Raw genomic sequence first — 19751 nt, forward strand, 5'->3', positions numbered from 1 at the left:
GTGTAATTTTTTATTCACTCCATCTTGTTTCCATGAAATAAGAGACTTCAATCAATTCTTCATTGCAGCCCCTTAGTTGTTCCTTGATTCTTTTTTCATATGTGCCTTGACTGGGGGGCTAAAGCAAAGTGAGTGACACTTAGCTCAAACCAATGACCTTGGGCTTAAGCTAGAGACCATGGGATCATGTCTATGATCCCACGCTCAAGTCAGTGACTCCATACTCAAGCTGGTGAGCCCATGCTCAAGCTGGAGGAGACTATGCTCAAGCCGGTGACCTCAGGGTTTTGAATCTGTGTCCTCTGCATCCCAGTCCGACACTCTATCCACTGCACTACTGCCTGGTTAGGCAAGAGACTTCTTACTACAAATTAAAAAAATTATACAGGTAATTTGAATCCATCCTATATTTAAATAATTACACAAATTCTAACATTTAAAATATTCTTGGCCCTGGCTGGTTGGCTCAGCGGTAGAGTGTCGGCCTGGCGTGCGGGGGGACCCAGGTTCGATTCCCGGCCAGGGCACATGGGAGAAGCGCCCATTTGCTTCTCCACCCCCCCCCTCCTTCCTCTCTGTCTCTCTCTTCCCCTCCCACAGCTGAGGCTCCATTGGAGCAAAGATGGCCCGGGTGCTGGGAATGGATCCTTGGCCTCTGCCCCAGGTGCTAGAGTGGCTCTGTTCGCGGCAGAGCGACGCCCCGGAGGAGCAGAGCATCGCCCCCTGGTGGGCAGAGCATTGCCCCTGGTGGGCATGCCGGGTGGATCCCGGTCGGGCGCATGCAGGAGTCTGTCTGACTGTCTCTCCCCGTTTCCAGCTTCAGAAAAATACAAAAAAAAAAAAATTCTTATTACAAGATTTTTCTGTTTTATGCCAAAATTTTTGGATACATTGTGGCATTTATAAAAACAGTTGAACTAATACCTAAGAAGTATATATAAAGGTAACAGCAAGGGATGGGGGAAAATATCGTTATTATAATTTAGAAAAAACAAAGATAATGTATTATCCAGAAAAAAAAATAGCATAATTAATAATTTATTTTGGGCCCTGGCCGGCTAGCTCAGCGGTAGAGCATCGGCCCAGCATGTGGAAGTCCAGGATCAATTCCCAACCAGGGCACACAGGAGAAGTGCCCATCTGCTTTTCTACTCTTCCCCCCTCTTTTCTTTCTATCTCTCTCTTCCTCTCCCACAGCCAAGGCTCCATGGTAGCAAAGTTGGCCCAGGCGCTGAGGATGGTTCCATGGCCTCCACCTCAGGTGCTAGAATGGCTCTGGTTGCAACAGAGCAATGCCCCAGTTGGGCACAGCATCACCCTCTAGTGGACATGCTGGGTGGATCCCGGTTGGGCGCATGTGGGAGTCTGTCTCTCTGCCTCCCTACTTCTCACTTCAGAAAAATACACACACACAAAATAATTAAGATAAATAATAATTTATTTTATTTATACACTTTATTATAGTTTTGAAAGATATTAAATTATTTATATATCACTTTATTTTGTAAATTATTACTGATTATCTCCTATATGTTCTATCTTAGGCTAATTTTGGTGATTATAATCTTGAACAAAAGACGGGTGGTTCTTCTCAAAGGCCTTACAGAAATGTATCACATTTTATGGGGAGTGACCAACTCTGTTTAAATCTCATACCTGCATCTTTATTCCTGTAAGATCTTGGGCAAGTCATTTAATAATAGAAATAATTTACTTTAATTTATAAGTAAAAATTATAAATGAAAATTTTAATAAATGAAAATTATAATTCTTTCTTAATATAAGTTTATTATAAAGATTTAAAAAGACAATCTTTTAAAGAGTATTTGGCACAATGTTTAGCACATACTAAAAGCTCAACACATATTAGCTATTTATTTTACAATAGAGAATCCAAGTAAGCTGTTGAAAGGGAAATCTAAATATACAGTGCTAAATAGGTTTAAGTATTTATTGTATTAAATGTGACAATAAAAAATTGTGCAAATGTGTGACCTATTAAATCATCTTTTATCCAGGATAGATTTTGTCCCAAGCCTGTAGTAATACTTGAAATTATGTTTACTGCTGTGATACTGCTGTGTGTGTGTGCGTTTGTGTGTGTGTGTGTGTGTGTGTGTGTGTGTGAAAGAGGGAAAGAGAAAGAGAGGGAGAGAGAAAGAGAACACAGAAAAACTGTTCTTCTGCATTTTTTACCTATAAGAATTTACTTGCAGAAAAATATAGATTCTTTAAAAGGAGTTTGAATACCTAATAAAGCCCAAGAGATGCCACAGGACCATTCAGGATCCTGGTCAGGCAATACACTAAAATTGAGATTTTCCAAACACTATAAAAGAAGTAAAGGAAAGTAAAATGGATATTTGGGACACCAGGGAGAGGGTGATAAATGATTTTTAAGTTTGATTGGCTTTGTTTGTATAAGTAAAAAATGATCAAAGAGAAAAGTTAACAACTTTTCAATGTATCTCAAAAGTATACAACTAACAAGGTAGTATAAAGTGGACTCCTCAAAGTAGTTCGCTCAATCCCAGCTCCTCCAGCTATCCTGCAACCTTAGGTTATTTTTCTGGAGGTGAGGATGGGTGGAGCAGGAGGAGGAGGAGTGAGAGCTGTACGCGGAGGAAAGGCTGCTGTGTGGATGGCTTGAACATTTCCCACTACCACTTCTGTACAGTGCCACGCTGTTCCACAGCTATTCACATTATGCCTGTTTTCCCTTCTTTTGTGCACAGACACTGGTCCCTACTTGTATTCATCTCAGAGACACATGTGGCAACTATCCCTCAAATCCGTTTTGAAGCAAGCGCTTGCCGAAACGAATCAGAGTAGTGCAAAGACAAATCCTTTCAATAAAATGGGAAGTCTGGGCATTAATTTTGCCATTGGCAAAAGGGCAAGATCACAATTCTTGTTTTCTTGAAGGAAAGAATTCAGTTAAGAGACAAGGTGCAAAAGGCCCTGAGTGGGCAGCTCACTCAAGAGAATGGGTACTCCGATTAATTACAGAGTTCGGGACAGTGAAACAAGAAAGGCAACAAGACTGAGCCTAGGTAGGCATGCTTTGGATCTCTAGAAATGTTACAGATAAGAAAGGAGTCTCGGCAGGGCTTTGGCTCACTGAAAAGTCAGAGAAAAGGTGGCCTTAGAGACAAGTTCAGGGGGGTAGCCCAGGACAAGCAGCTGCTGCTCACTGCTCTCCTGGGTGCAAGTCTGGTGGGGTCCCTGAAAGAGAGAGAGGCAAGGACAATGTACTTGGGGGAAGATGTGCTGGTGGTGGTGGTGGAGGAGGAAGAGGAGAAAGAGAAGAAAGAGGAGAAGGAGGAGAAGGAGGAAGAGGAAGAGGAAGAGGAGGAGGAGGAGGAGGAAGAGAAAGAGGAAGAAGAGAAGGAGGAGGAAGAGGAGGAAGAGGAGGAGGAGGAAGAGAAAGAGGAAGAAGAGAAGGAGGAGGAAGAGGAGGAAGAGGAGGAGGAGGAAGAGAAAGAGGAGGAAGAGAAAGAGGAAGAAGAGAAGGAGGAGGAAGAGGAGGAAGAGGAGGAGGAGGAAGAGAAGGAGGAGGAAGAGAAAGAGGAAGAAGAGAAGGAGGAGGAAGAGGAGGAGGAGGACGAGGAGGAGGAGGAAGAGGAGGAGGAAGAGGAGGAGGAAGAGAAGGAGGAGGAAGAGAAGAAAGAGGAGGAGGAAGAAGACAAGGAGGAGGAGGGGGAGGAGGAGGAAGAGAAGAAGGAGGAGGACAAAGGCATAGACATGTTTCTGGGATGAAGAGTTTGCTGAGTACTCTGGGTCTTTCATCCAGAGGGATTTTAAGGGTGGAGATTTTAGGGGAGGCCCCAGAGAAGGATTCTAGTAGAATATTCATTAGCTCTCTAGGTGTGTCCTCTTAGGTCCTGGTCTCCACTGATTAGTAGGCACCAGGGCAGAGTGTCCTTAGTCAGTCAACACAGCGGGTCCTGAGGTCAGGCTTGGCATTACGTGTTTGGTTTTGCTGCTTTTCTGTGCCTGGAGCTGAAGCACAACTGAGGCCTAGATGATTTCCCTAGGGGGTTAATGCTTATGTGCTATCTTCTACCCCCTTGTTGTTTGCCCCTCTAAAGGGGTCTAACCCACATGACAAGCAACATGCCAGCGGAAGAAATGTCAGGGGACCAGCAATATGAAATGTCAAAAATCTAAAGGTAAGACTAACTATATACTAGTGGAACAAAGTTCACCCTGGCAGGGGGAGAGGCCCGTAAGGTCCTTGTTTTCCCAGTTTTGCCCTTTGCTAGGCACCTGGGGCTCTCTGCCCTTGTGGCCTTCTGTGCCTGGCCTATATAGTCTTGCTCCTTTTATGTCTGTCTAGCTGCCTACCACAATTTCACAAAGCTTCTGCTGATATGAGTGATCCCTATATCCATTACCCTGCCCCTCCCCCAGAGCTCTTCATCCACCCCCCCATTAGATTTTGGGAGGCAGGTGGGTGAATGCAGGAGATGGAGCTGAAGAAGAGAGGTCCATTCATTATTCCTGTGAGGAAACAGCTTGAGAGATTTCCAGAGAAAGTCTGTGAAGGTGCACACATCATGACATACATGGCTGTGTGTCAGTGTATGTGTGTGTGTGTGTACAAGGACACATTTATCTGCTACATTATCTGTCAGGGACAGACAGTGGATAATCCCAATCTCTTAGATATTTTGAGAGCATGACCGGGTTTTATGAGACCCTAGATGAGACAAGTTTCTTTTATGCACTTCGGTACATGTGTGGTGACTGGAGGAGCTTAGTACAGCTTCGGTAAAAAACAAACTGCCTGCTCTGAGCCTTGGACGGGGGCAATTTTCCCACCTGGCATCGTGGGTGCTTTTGTTTTGCTGGTTTATTTGGTTTTCCATACCGTACCACACCCTTTTCTAACCTAAGCCCTTTCTACCTGGGCTGGACCTGCCTGCCTCCCTGCTGCCCCCGCCCACCCCGGCTGTCGCATCCCGGGAACCGGTGTCGGTGCTTTGAGTCCCTCGGTTGCTCTAGCAGTGAAACTAGACGGATCAGGAGCTAAAGCGCATTTGACTGAAAAGCAGCTCTTCGCTTTCTTCTCATGCTGCTTCCCCTTCCTCTTTTCCCAAATAGATATGTAAACACATGTATTTTTCAGTTTAAATTTAGCGAATTGGTCCTCTGCCTGTGCCTTGATTTAGCTATTGGGCTGAGCCTTGCTCCTCCCTTCCCTCCTCGGATAGGAGCCACTGGGATCCGGAGCTCCAGCTTCCAAACTGAAGCTGGCCCCAGGCCAGGTGACCTTTTCTTTGTAAGTTTCTTTCCTAAGCAGAGTTGGGGGGTGGGGTGGAGGGGGGGGCGGGGAGCTGGGATCTGTTTGGTGGTGTTGGAGGGGCCATGAGGAAAGGAGGGGGTGGAAGAGAGTACAGGGCTGCTGTTAAACAGTTTCTTACCGTAAGAGGGAGTTCAGACCTAGATCTTTCCAGTTAATCACACAACAAATTTAGCTCATCGCAATAAAAAGGCGCTCAGAGCCGACTGGCTCTTTCAGGCGCTGGGTCCGACAGGATTCTTTTAGCCCGGCATCTCCTCCAGTGGGACCCGCCAGCGTCCAGCAGCATGTGGGTGACCAAACTTCTGCCAGTTCTGCTGCTGCAGCCTGTCCTCCTCCACCTCCTTCTGCTCCCCATCGCCATCCCCTATGCAGGTTAGTTTTCTCTTCATCATCATCACCATTATTTTAACTTTTTCTTGCTAAGCTTTCCTTTTTCTAACACTTTCTTTTTACCCTACTCCCAGCATCCTTTCTTAGCTCAGTGTGTGGTGTGGGTCTTTTAAACTTCTCACTGTCTTTCCTTTGGAGCTATTTCTATTTGCAAAGCATTTAAAATGATAATTAACATCCCCTCACTGTGTCTACCCCACCCTAACCCCTACTGACCCAGCCCCTTCTCACTTGAGCCTGATAGTCCTGGACTGTGGGATAGGACTGGAGTGCTAACACTGGGTGAAAGTTGGCTGGTTTGGACAAGTTTAAAGCTGAACAGGTCTGATCTGAAGAGAGGAGAGTGATGGTCAGTACAGCAGGGAGTCATTTTTCTTCCAGAGAATAATTTTCCATGACAGTCCACTATATCACATCACTTGGTCAACATTCAGAGCCAAATTATGGTTTTACACAGGTTTACATTTGAAAAAGGCAGATTAAACTCTAAGTAGATGCATGTTATGAAAATGAAAGGAAAGCCTCCTTCTCAAGATCTCATTCTTTCTGGGTGTGGATGCCTGCCCTTTTGAAACTGCAGGGCAAGAAGGGCAGAAATTGTGTGACTTTGAATAGAGCTTTAGAACTTCTTTCAGGGTCTCATTTTCTCACCTGAATTTACAGGTTGGGAAGGAGTTGCTTGAGAGTTCAGATTGCCTGAAAGCTGAGAGATTGCATTTACTGCTTTGGAAAATTTTCTTGTTGTTATCAGGACAAGAGGAAACATCTGCATTTGGTTGTATCATTATAGTAGTGTCTGGGATGCCAATGGGAGAAGGTAGTGAGCATCATGGGTGGGCACAGGGGAATAAAAGAATGGAACAAATGCCCAGATGGTAGACATGGCCTTCTTTATAACTTAAAACAGAGAACTGGCTGCATCTTTTGAGATAAGTTAAATATGAAATTCATCAGACCTCTGATCTAGTTTCTGATGTAATGCAAGGGTTGAAAATATCAAGGATTTGCTAAATAAGAAATCATTCAATCCACCTGACTTTTCTTCTATTATGTGAAGTGGCCCTTTTGGAAAATAATACTGTGTGGGAAGGGTCAGTTTGAAAACATTTAGGTCAGATTTCTGAAGAGGTGAAAAAGATGTTAGTGCAATCAAGCAGGTTATCATGCTTGAGATGTGTCATGTTAAAATAGATTCCTAAGAGACGTTGTTGGTTTGGGGGAGTTTGAGCATACATTGAAATCATGGTTAATATTTTGAAGGCTTTCATTTTTAAAGATGAAAGTGTTGATGGTCTGAAGTAGACTGTGGTTACCTGAGATCATTTGTGCTAATGCAGGGGGAGCACAGTGTGGAAAACCCAAACAGTAGATCAACCACAGACAATGTCTATTTGTTTTTGGCATACGTTATGGAGTTTTGGCAGGAGATATACATTTGTAATTATATTTCACTTTGGCTAATGTTGAAATGACGGCGTTTCCTGAGTATAGGGAAAACGCAGCCCAAGAGTGTGCTGGCAGGCAAGGAGAGGCCAACTGGGAATTGCAGATATGCTGTGAATAATTCCTGGAGTGGATAATGCTAAAATTGTCATCAAAAGGGGTTCTGACTTTGTTTGGGTGACAAGTTTATTTTGATAGTTTTTTTTTAAAATAACACTCTTCAAAGTGGAAAACATGGACAGCCCTTTTAGAACATACAAAGAATGTTCTTTTTAATATCATTTAACATTGGACATTTAGAATTTTTTGCTGTTACTTGCTTTAGTTATACTTTTTGATTTAACTTATGCATTGGTATTGTACATACTGTAAAATAACACAATGTTAGAAAAGAATTGGATGCTATCGTAAGGTGACAACCAGTTCTGAGCAGAATGTATTATAGAGATATTTGATTGACAAATTTCTGAAGAAATACTCAATAAAGTGGACACAAGCCACTTTTATAGAAATCTACAGTTATACTCTACCTACTGCTGCCCACTTTGGAAACAAATATCCAAAAATCCCTTTTAATAACTGAAGCATTAAATGAGCACCTAATGTGGATGTATAAAGTTGAACAAATGAGAAAGAAACCAGCATTACTGAGCATTATGGACCAAGCTCTGAGAATACAAATGAATTTTAATAACATTGGCTTTGTTGGACTTATCTGACATGAGAAAACTGAGGTTAAAGATTTTAATTATTTTATTATCTTAGTTGAGGGACAGAGCTGAGATTCTTACCCAAATCTATGAGAATGAAATATATGAGGTTTTTAAGGAAAATAATTTATATTGAAGCCAAGAGCTGTGAAATTAGTTGAAACTGCCTTTAAAAATTCATTTTGCCAAGAAATATCAGAAAAACTCTATTTTAGAAATACTATTATACTGTGATTGAGAGAGAGTTCATTTCTAGGGTAATCCTTTGAGTAGTGAGTTTTTTTCATGCTCGCTGGATGGTCAGGAGGCACGAGGATGTACATGAACGTTCGTACTACTCAAAGGGTTAAAGGCTCAGACGAGGTTTAGGGAGTATATGGTACCCTAGCTAAGAATGAAAAGATGGGTAGTCCTAGAGTCAGTACGTAAGTCAGGGGAACACAAAGTGACCAAAGGTGTAGAGGTGAGACAGTAGAAGAGAGGACAGGTAACCATGTGGGGCTGGATCACTGAGTGCCTGAGGGGTGTAGTGTGACCTGTGGTTAGAGCAGTGAGGTGGGACAGCACACGTAAGTGGTGACTATCCTGCTAAACTACCGTATTCTGAACAATGGACAGCCACCGAAAGTCTTTGAGTTGACAGGTACTCTGCACAAGGTGTATTTTAGTGTGGTTGTCTTGGTTGCTGTGTGCAGGCAGAGGGGTAGGCAGAAACAGACAGCGGAGGAGCCCAGGAGAAGGCATCTGTATCAATGACTTACTGGACAAGGAGGGCGGATGAAATAGAAGGAGAAAAGTATCTAGGAAAGCCCCAACTGTCATACTGAACATCACTCATTTTGTAAATCTCTTTGGAAGAGATGATTATGCTGCTTTTCAAATAGCAACATTTAAGTCTGACATGATCTCTTTTTTCCTGACATTTTTATTTATTTTATTTTTGTGTGTGTGATAACTGTTACCTTCTCTAAAGAAGGGATCTGTCAAATCCAAGTCCTAGCAGTGAAAATCTGTTCTAGTATTTAAGCTTCTTGTAGTTGGGGACTTGAAAATCTCACTCTGGTCACAAACATTCCTTTCCATTAATTATTTGTGTACTTTCATCTTAACATATTGCCACTTCAAGCTGTTAATCACTAATCATGTGTGTAGGTTTCTCAGGATATGTGGAGCCAGATTCCTGCCTCTTTCCACACCCTGCAAATGCTTTCCTTGCATGATTTTCCTTTGAAGTCAATGGTTAGTCCATACAGAGAAGAAAATATATGAGGTACTGAGAGAAATGAGTGTGAGGCCCAGGGACCAGAGGGAGAAATGTGTCTTTCTTCAAGCACCTTGATACATTTGACCCTACTCTCTGTTTGTAGGCTTTCACTGTGATTCTAATGACTTCAGTTCTAAAACAGGGATGTCAGGTTCCTCAGGAAATATAGCTTCCAGAATGTTTTCCCATACTGGGAGAAGAAGAAACAGTAGTTGCAATTTAAAGTACAGGGAACATGACAAAGTTGGAGTAATCTTTCACCCTTTGATTTCATTTCAATATTTTGTTTATAAGCTTCAACTAATAGTCATGCACAAAAAAACCCCCAAAAACCCCAAAATAATAGGGCAAGTTAGATCCAAAGATATTTTTGAGTTTTTTCCCCCAAATTAAGCTTGTCTTTTAACTGTTTTCATAAAACAAGCATCAGTTGTTAATACATGTGGAAGAGAAAATTGAAACTGTTTCAGCAAAGGAATTTTATTTTCGGTTGTTATTTGTGAAGGACTTCTGTTTTGAATTTTTCTTTTATTGGAGAAGGAATTAATTTTATAGATGTGTGGATTATATGATGTACAATTAGCTTGAACTTCACATTTCTGAGTAGTTACTGACCCAGTCGAAATGACTAAATTATGAGGGAAAGTTTCTAAGTCCTGAGAAATAAATAGTGGAAAGGGAACCCTGGGGGCTGGATCCAATTGGCTGATTAGTTTTGCAGCCCAGGCAAGCTTTTCACTCCTATTTATTATCTAATAAAGGGAAATCATAGATGTATTTGCTTTTTAGAATGCGTTTTGATCTTTAGATGAAAGGCAGTGATGGAAAAATTTATCAGCAAGCAAGAGTAGACTATTTTTATAAGGTAGAGCCACACATTAACACATTTCAATAGGACTACTGAGGAGCTACAGAATTCAATACAACCAACACACCCACAGAGACTTTCTTTCTCTCAGTAGTATTCAATGCTTGCTTTCATATTGCATGGTATAGAGAAAAGAAACCAGAGCATTGACCAGGGGTTCTATTTTGTTTGATAATTAGTAAAATACATATGTGAATTTAATGTTTATCATAGATGTTTTAAGTTTCTCTCTTACTGAGATGTGTATAATAAATTATACATAAGGTCAATTTTAATTCAATATTTTTAGCTCACACAATTTATTTGGGAAATATACATATACATATATAATTCTTCTGGTTTGGTGGACAGTTTTTTTTTTTTAAATAGATAATCTACATCTATTTACTATATTTTTTTCTAAGAAATATTTCTATTTATACAGAAAATCAGATGATATTATACTGTAAAACATTTCACAGCACCTGAGAAATAGTCTAAGGTCAATAGAAGGAGAACCTTTTATTGAAGAAACTTATCTCCCATTAACATGGTTCTGTGGTAGAAAATGAAATTAGAAAAGAATTATATCACTTTTTTGCTTGTGAGAATAATTTTCACTCTTATGCCAGAAATCAAAGAATAAAATTTCAAAACTAAAACTAAAACGTTTCATATATATAGCATTATTTATCCAAATTGGTTTCTAAATATTTACTTAATGATTATTATTTAAGTAGCTCAAATAGTTCAAATATAACTTTTATTTTTTTTAGATTGAGTAATTGAGATATTAGCATTTCAGGTAATTAAACAAAGTCATTTGGCAAGCCGATGAGATGCCAGAATTATTTCTGTCTGCCAATGTTATGCAAGGCATTTGGTCTACACTTAATAAATAACATGTTGATAGATTATTTGGTTGATTGAATTTCTATGTCAAAAATGTCTTTTAAATTATATCTGTTGTACCATAGCCATTCAACTTGTAGGGCAAAGAAAAGTTAAAAATGAAAGCATTACTACAGAAATTAGTAGTATACCAGTCTTTTGGGCCTTATGTTCTGGAGTTATTAAAGAACCAGAAATTTAGAGGACTTCATGTATTCTCTTACTTACTGTGAGCCTCAGGTTAGGAGAGACATTAATAGGTAGCATCTGTCTGTTTAATAAACCAGCTGGAGCAGTGGTTGCTGGCGACTGAAGAGTATAATGCCATTTCTGGTACCTCACTTTGCTAGCCTCATTTCCAGATTTTCTAGACAAAAATTATCACTTTTTTCTTGACACATTTCACCACATATAAAAACCAGGAATGCATTTCCTCTTCTGCTGTCCAAGTTTCTTCTCTACTGATAGCTCTAAATTCAATATTCAGGAGTTATTTACAAGTTGTATTTTCAAATACCTTCTTAGCAAATATTAGAGAAAAGATAGCATCATAATTGCTTAAGAAGGGGCGGTTCTGAAGCTAGGCAGCAGGGTTTCAAACCAGATCTTCTAAGTGGTCAATTTGTCTCTGTGTCTTGGTTTTTAAAATGAATATATTATTACTGCCTTTGTTATAGGGTGTTCAAAAGGATTGGCAAGCAGAGGAGGGGCACAATTATGTATATCCTTCTTATAAAATAGCTGCAGTCTCTTAGACATTTTGATCCTTCTGGTGAAGATGATCATCATTTGAAACCAGATGACCTTAGGCAAATGGAGAATAAAGTTCTTGATACTCCAATGTTAGTCAATAGATTACATCTTCTAGGATTTTTTTTTATGTTTTCAGGTTTTTAATAGGAGGCTTCATGCTATCTAGGTGCCTTGTAGAATATTTTCATGAAGAAAAATGATACTGTTACATTAAAGGATGAAGTTTTACATACATATGATTTGCAGCATTTGGCTTGATTTCAAGACAAACAGTTCAGTAATATTCAGAAATAGTGCTCCAAAAGCACAGAAAACAATTCTGTAAAAAATGAGAATGGCTAAAATATGAATAATATGAAATACTTTAAAGAGCTTTATCCACTGCATAATTTTTAGTGAGAAGAATCACACCTGTCATTGAATTGGCTTATTTAATTAATACTTATAGACCAAAATAGAAGAAGTTGACAAATTTAATTATAGAGCATGATATGACCTGACCTGACCCTTGCTCTTCTTCTGTTTAGAGAATATCATATTATTTATTTCTTTCGCATGAACTCTGTCCTAATTTTTAAAAACATCCTTCATTTGAAAGAATGTAGATGAGTGACTGTACATGACAAGTTATTTATTCATCGCTGATTACAATATTTCTCTGTTGCTCTTAACTATTTAAGAGTATCATTCCTCACCTCACTCCATCTCAACCCCTGAAGGTCTAGTGTGTTGTCAGATAAAATCATTATTTTGTAGATGATCTTTAAGGACATTTTGTTTTACATGAGCCTTAAAAGCTTATTCCTCATGTATTTTTTAAAACTATTATTAATAGAAGGACAGAAGAAAAGAAGAAACACACTTCATGAATTCAAAAAGTCATCAAAGACCACCCTACTTAAAGAAGACCCACTACTGAAGATAAAAACAAAAAAAATGAGCACTGCAGACCAGTGTGCCAATAGATGTATTAGGAATAAAGGACTTCCATTTACTTGCAAGTAAGTTTCTTTATTTTGTTCTTAGGATAATTTCCAAAAACAGAATGTACTCATTATCATCATGGTGTTTATTTTATTTATTTAGTTTTGTATTCTGTGTAATTTCCCCTTAAATTAATAAGCTTGGCTTTAGTTTTAAACACAATACAACAGTTAACTCTCAGTTGGTAGAAATATAAGTAAGGAAGTGAATACAAACTGATATCTTTTAGAATCCACAGTGGCTTTGGTTATGAATTATGTTTTCTCATCTTATAAACAACTGAACTTTAGGAACTAAAATTTAATTAGTTTGACTTAGCTCTCTAACATTTAAAAATATTCTACTCAGAATAAACATTACTTTTTCTTACAAGAAAAGTGAAGGAAATTTTAGAATATAAACTGGGCAACAGCCAAAATTTACTATAATTTATTTTAATGTCTTTAGGGATTAAATAAAGGGTGTTGAGAGACTTAGATAAAAACCTAGAGGAATTGGTGTTAGCAGCAGAGGCTGTTTAAAAGAGGCTAGGGGTAGCGATGATGTTTTAGGTGAAAAGTGATGGGGTAATTCAAAGAGGCAGGAAGAGACTGCGTTTTCTTGTGAAAGTCCCTGTGTGACCTCACAGGGAAGAATTCGTACTACTTTGCCAGTGATCTTAGAGGATAAAATTTGGAGTTTTGGGCCATGACTGTGACAATTTCATCTGAATAGTCTTCTTAACTACCTGAGGAAAATGCATTTCTTAGTTCTTCCCCATAAACATTTCTCTGCTCACTTAATTTTCACCCCATTTTATCCACATTTTATAGGATTGAGCATGGCATCCTGTGAGTTTTAAATTCCACTCCATTACACTCAGGTCATGACATATCATGTAAACACAGATTCAGTCATGTCACTGCAAGTGGCCTTTATTTCATCTTGCCTTTCTCAGAGAAATGAGTGTTATGGTCCCAAGGGGAAAGGCCACAGTCAGAGAAGGTCTTCACCAGATTAGAGGAAGGAGAGACCATCTCCTTTCTATTCATGTACAGCTTCTCCGGAAGTGTTTTTATAGCCACACTGCCACTTTCAGGGAGGGATTTCTTAGCCAGGAGAGTGAGGGATTGACCTGGCAAGTATACTTCTATGGCGATTGTGTTTTTATCCCTGATTTTCTGCTAAAATCCTTGAGATACTTAAAAATAAATGAGAGAAAACCACTCTCCATCAACATCTCAGCTATGAAGGTCTATGGGAATGATGCTCTGGCAACTGAGGAGGTTGGAAGGGAAGTGGAGAACCTCATCTCAGTGTTGGTTTTTAACTCTGAATCTGAAAGTACACTTTCCTGGATCCACAAGTGAGAAAAGTATTGCTACCTTTTGATTTTCACATTAATCTGCCTTATGCCTAAAAAAACAAAACAAAACAAAAAACCTTTTCCTTTGTTTTATTTAGGAGAAAGAAAAATGAGTTTCCCTCATTGGAGAACAAGTGATCTGATTAATAAAGCTTTACATATTGCATGCATATGAGGTTTCACATTTTCCTACCGTATTCTGGTTGAGTGAGGTTTGACCTTCAAATTCAGGGCAATCTGTACAGAAAACCACATGTAACTACGTGGGTACAGCCCAAGTTCTTCTGCCTAGAAATTGTGCCTTCCTTCTCATTCTGTCCCAGAATATGTGTATTATACCTATGTTTTTGAAATCACTAAATACATTAGTTATTCAGAATTAAATAAGCCTACTGTGATACCCTGAAATTAGGTTCTTAAAGGATTAATGGATCTTTTTGCTGACTTGTTATAGGACTAGAATCATTGGAAAATAATGGCAAATACAAGCAATGTTTGGAAAATACCAACAAAGCTGTGTGAAAACATCTGTGATTGAGTGGGCATGCGGTGGAACAATTTCAAACACTGTGTTCTCTTAAGAAGGATCAACAATATTGATTTTATAGAGACTGAAATTTTTCTTTGCTCAGTAGAAAAGATGACCAGAATGCCTGATTCTAAGCTTTTCAGAAAATCTTTATTTATCATTTGGCCCAAGAGAAGAAAACGGGAGGGTCTCCCCTTCTTAAATGACTAAGTAACTTGTATTGGAATTGCCTTCCTGCCTTGAACAACTAGAAAACTACACAAAATAAATTCTTGAAATAAGAATGATAATTAAAATAAGGTTAAGATAAAGATTCTTAAAATCAAACTTCAAAAAAAAAATGCAACTCATGAAATTTGATAGCTTCATCTGGTTTATATGGAGGAAACATTTTCTGGGAGAATATGGTACAGTCATGGAAGGAGAGAATAAAGTGAATGAAACCAGCAAACTGGAACCCTGTTCCTCACTTTCCATATGTAACCACATTTGTATTCACAGATGCAGATTTGCCATGTTCCTCATGGCGCACGTGCAAGGTGATCTCCTGTCAATGCATATAGAAATGTAGTTTGTAGATGTGCGGCACATATTTATTTTAATGTAAAGTTAAGTGACAAACTACTGAGTCTGTAACTTTAAAATTTATTTTTAATGTTTGTTTAGTTTTATTTTTATGTCTGTTCTTTATCTAATTACTATGTTTTCAAGGTCATTTAACACCCTCCCCCTGACATCCCACAGTAAGGAGTAGGAAATTTAACATGTATTACATAAGCTTACAGTCGACCAGACCAAAATTTGAGTCTATTATTAGTCAATTCTGTCTTATCTAGTTATTCTGCCACTGCTGCAAAAATAACACTTTAATGATTTGCTCTTAATTACTATTTCAGATGTAAAATATTTTTATAGGTAGATATTTTTAAATATCTATATGTAAATCAAAGCACAGAGTTTATGAATGTAATGTTTTAAAGTTACGGATAAAAATTTAATGTAGTAATTAAAACATAAAATAATATATAAAAATTTCCTAAAATTTTAGACTTTTTTATATACTTGTTTTATAAAAACTATTTCCCTTATTTAAGATTGCTTAAAAATTGTCAAAATACTATACTAAGAAATAAATTACTAAATTGAAAAAGCTAAAATTATAAGGTCATTTGTTCTCAAAAATATGTATGGTCTGGAAGTAAAAGAATTCTTATTCTTAGAAAGCCCATGTATTTTTTTATTTTATTTATTTATTTATTTATTTATTTTTACAGAGACAGAGTCAGAGAGAGGGACAGATAGGAACAGAGAGACAGGAAGGGAGAGAGATGAGAAGCATCAATTCTTCATTGCAGCTCTTTAGTTGTTCAATGATTGCTTTCTCATATGTGCCTTGACTGGGTGGCTACAGCAGAGCGAGTGACCCCTTGGGCTCAAGCCAGTGACCATGGGTTCATGTTTATGACCCCATGCTCAAGCCAGCAACTCCTTGCTCAAGCTGGTGAGCCTGCACTCAAGCTGGTCAGCCTGTGCTTATGCCGGATGAGCCCACGCTCAAGCCAGCATTCTTGGGTCCTCCATGTCCCAGTCTGATGCTGTATTCACTGCACCATCAACTGGTCAGGCCCGTGTATTTTTTTAAATTAGATACTTATATATGGTGGCATTGTAAGTAGCTTAGAGAGGAATTTTAACACCATTTCTTAATAGATGGAAAACAGTTCAGAATTCCAACATTATTTCTTGTATTGTAAGTCATGGTAACTTTTAATATGCAGAAAGTTTTATGAAGTACTTTATGATTCTTGGTTAAGAGATTTTTGCATTTATTATTTTTGTTTAGAAAGATGTTTAGATTGCCCTTCTTGGTTAAACCATGTGCCCATTCTTTAAAAACTGTATAAATACTTTGGTAGTATTCCATATTTTCATTCAGATATATTTTTCAGGGCCTTTGTTTTTGATAAAGCAAGAAAACGATGCCTCTGGTTCCCTTTCAATAGCATGTCAAGTGGAGTGAAAAAAGAGTTTGGCCATCAGTTTGACCTCTATGAAAACAAAGGTAACTGCCTCCCTTCAATATTCATAATGAAATAATGCAGAAAGTCTTGCCACAGTGCTCCTTCCCACTGATTTTTCTATTATACCCTGGATCTGCTATGTAGTCATTTAATCTATTGAGACAGATGACATGATGACATGAACACCTTGAAGATATTCAGTATGATACTTTTGATTAAAGAGATCACTTCTCAAACTTTCCATAATTATATTATCTGTTCTCTCTTGGTTTATTTCCAGGAGCCTTTCCAGGAACTGGTATTCTCCATGTCACTTTAGAAAGTGCTATCTTCAGCTATTAGTTTAAGACATCTTACAGCACATTTTGGGCTTACTATAGTATTTTAAATTATAACAACTTTGGATAACTAATCTTAAGTTATGTTGATTGCTGATAATAAATGTGGAGGTTTTGAAAATGATAGTTGGATTTATTAGCTGGATCTATTAATAATTATATTCCTCAAAAAAATCTTTGAAAGAAGAATTGAAACTAAATTATGTTAATTGGTCTATTTTGGTGTTCTGAAATTCATAAGTATTTACTTTTTTCAAAAGCAGAAAATATCAATAAGTGATTAAGGGATGTTAAATAAATATAAAATTAACAAAATAAATATCTTATTACTAAAATTAATCATGAGCTGTATTTATGATAATAGTATTTATTTCAATTTTAATGTCTTCTCAAATCATATTTTCTTATTAATTTGGGTATTTGGTAATATACACAGATATTTTCCTATTAATAGGACATATATCTAAATTAAGTTAATTCATGATAGAAAATAAGATGATATCTACAAACTCTAAACACATAATTCAGAATTATGTTTATATTGAATTCATAATTATGTTTATGTTGAATTCATAATTCAATAATCCTACAAACTCTAAACATAATTCATAATCTAGTAAAAGATGAACTTCAGTCTTCAAGATTGCTAACAACTCTATTGTAGTTGATAGGAAGTATATTGTTTGACAGAAATGTACAATGTGCTTCAATTTGATTGCCCTATAATTTACCAGTTAAAATGTTAGCAAAAACATGAAAACAATCAAAAAGATGTAATTATCTCTTTTTACACACACACATGTACACAAAAACACACACAATTTTATGGAAATAAAAACAAATTAGTTACTTTTAGTTCTTAAAATAACTTTCTGAATTTAACATAGGTTTTACAAATTGCTTAATTTTTGTTTTAATATTTTTCTTAACATGGTCCATATAGTTGAACAAATCATTTTGTCAAAATAAATTTGTTTGGCCCGTTGAGTATAGAAACTATGTTAAGTGCATAGATTAATCTCTGCAGTTATCCAGGTATATTCTCATAAAATTAAAACTTCTCAATAGTCTTATTTGTTTGTTTGTTTTGGATTGTTCAGAAATGCACTATTTTGAAAATATTAGTAGAAGCTTTAAGCAAGACATTTCAATATGATTTGAGAGAGTTTATAAGTGTTAATTATTTGGAGATTTGAATGGAATTTTAAAATATATATACAGCATATATTACTCATAGTTACAGCATTCTTCTCTGCTTTCTTCTGATAGACTATATTAGGAACTGCATCATTGGTAAAGGAGGTAGCTACAAGGGCACTGTGTCTATCACTAAGAGTGGCATCAAATGCCAGCCCTGGAATTCCATGATCCCCCATGAACACAGGTAAGAAAAGCATGAAGAAGAGAGGATAAAACTCTCTTTTCTTTGTGTGTGTTATACATTTCACATTAGTCCTTCAGAATAATCCTACAGTTCTATAATAACTTAGCCAATTTTGCTGAATTACATTAGGCCAACATTTTGTGATTCCATGACTGATATTTAATCAAAGATTAGTAAATTTAACATTAAGATGTGGCCTAACATGATCTTACCTTAAAAGCTCAATTTATAAAAAAGATCTCTTGGTGCTTGTGAAAAAATGATTATAACATGATTTTTAAAAAAGACTTTCCCTCCTTTTGCCCTTGAGAATGTTCAGCACTTTGCAGCTGGGGTAGAGGGGTGGACTGTGTAAATTAGAGATGTAACACATTATGACCTTACCGAGAAGCCAGATGTGCTTTAACCATGCTGGTTCTCAACCTCAGCTGCATATTAAAATCACCTGCTAGAAGCCCTTAATGAAGCCTACCACCCAGGTGTCAACAAGACCAATTAAACCAGAATCTCTAGGGAGAAATAACCCATGCCCCAGCATTTTTTAAAAAAATTCTCCCCAGATGATTCCAAAGTACAGTCAAAAGTGAGAATCTTGGCTAAAATATCATGCTTCAGATTGACCAGCTTTCCATTTTTACCTATTGTCCAATGACTAGAAAACACTTCCCATTCCTTGAGAATTAAATGTCTGTACTTAAAAATTGTGTTCATTATAACAGAAGAATGCTATTTAAAAATAAGCAAACATAATATCCAAAGGCTCATTAGTCTCAAAGCTTTAATCATGATGGAGGAGAAATATGTGTATCTACTACCCACTAGAGAACTGAATATAGCCAGTTTTCAGGACTTATTTCCCAAATAATTTTAACAGGAACTAAAGTGTATAGTTGAAAACAGCTCTCCCTAGATATTAAATGCATTAGAAGATTTAGTTTACCATGTGCCAGTTACCTTGCTGAGCAGCTGTAATGCCTATGGTTGAGGGCAGGAAGGTTCACATTGGATTTGGGCAGAGAGTAGAGGAACTGCAGAGCAAGAAAGCATCAGGCAATTCCCATTATTGGAGGCTTTGGAGACGGGCAAGTGGATAAGCAAAAGAAAAAAGCTTTTCTTTGCAGTGGAGGGCAAGGCATCGGGAACACCGCCCATCATGGTGCTGCCTGAGGAAATCAGGGAACCACACCATGCAGGGGTTGGAGAGTGATCTGGGAGGATCACCACCGAGGGAAAGCACCCATAACTTCATAGAGACACACATGTGGCTCTCTGCCACGTGCTCACAGACGAATCTCACTCATTGTGCAAAGTGCTTGCAGCTGGGAAACCAGTGAACCAGCCTAACACAGCTACTTTTCCCGCAGCCTAACACAGCTACCAGGTTTATCTGATTTATTCCACCCAACAACCACATAGTGTGTGATTTTTTAAATTGTTTTATATATGGTGAACCTGAAGCATAAAGAGTCTTAGTAAATTTTCAAGGTCATTCATAGCTGGCAGGTGATACGGCCAGAATCTGAGTCCAGCCATAACCTTTGCTT

At 37.8% G+C, this 19751-nt stretch overlaps 1 protein-coding gene across 3 annotated transcripts in view; it reads left to right on the forward strand.

The window, feature by feature from the left end:
* Nucleotides 1-5439: 5439 nt before the first annotated feature.
* The window catches only part of HGF (hepatocyte growth factor), a 74356-nt gene continuing 60044 nt past the window's right edge, over nucleotides 5440-19751 (forward strand). The window contains exons 1-4 of one of the 3 annotated variants that reach the window (XM_066239858.1): nucleotides 5440-5680; nucleotides 12442-12607; nucleotides 16414-16526; nucleotides 18093-18207. In XM_066239858.1, the coding sequence (XP_066095955.1) occupies nucleotides 5593-5680; nucleotides 12442-12607; nucleotides 16414-16526; nucleotides 18093-18207 (482 nt within the window). In that variant the 5' untranslated portion in view covers nucleotides 5440-5592. The remainder of the gene's footprint in view (nucleotides 5681-12441; nucleotides 12608-16413; nucleotides 16527-18092; nucleotides 18208-19751) is intronic. The other 2 variants (XM_066239857.1, XM_066239856.1) reach the window with 2 other exon arrangements.

Source organism: Saccopteryx bilineata, chromosome 7 (assembly GCF_036850765.1).
Source record: "Saccopteryx bilineata isolate mSacBil1 chromosome 7, mSacBil1_pri_phased_curated, whole genome shotgun sequence".
Lineage (NCBI taxonomy): Eukaryota > Metazoa > Chordata > Mammalia > Chiroptera > Emballonuridae > Saccopteryx > Saccopteryx bilineata.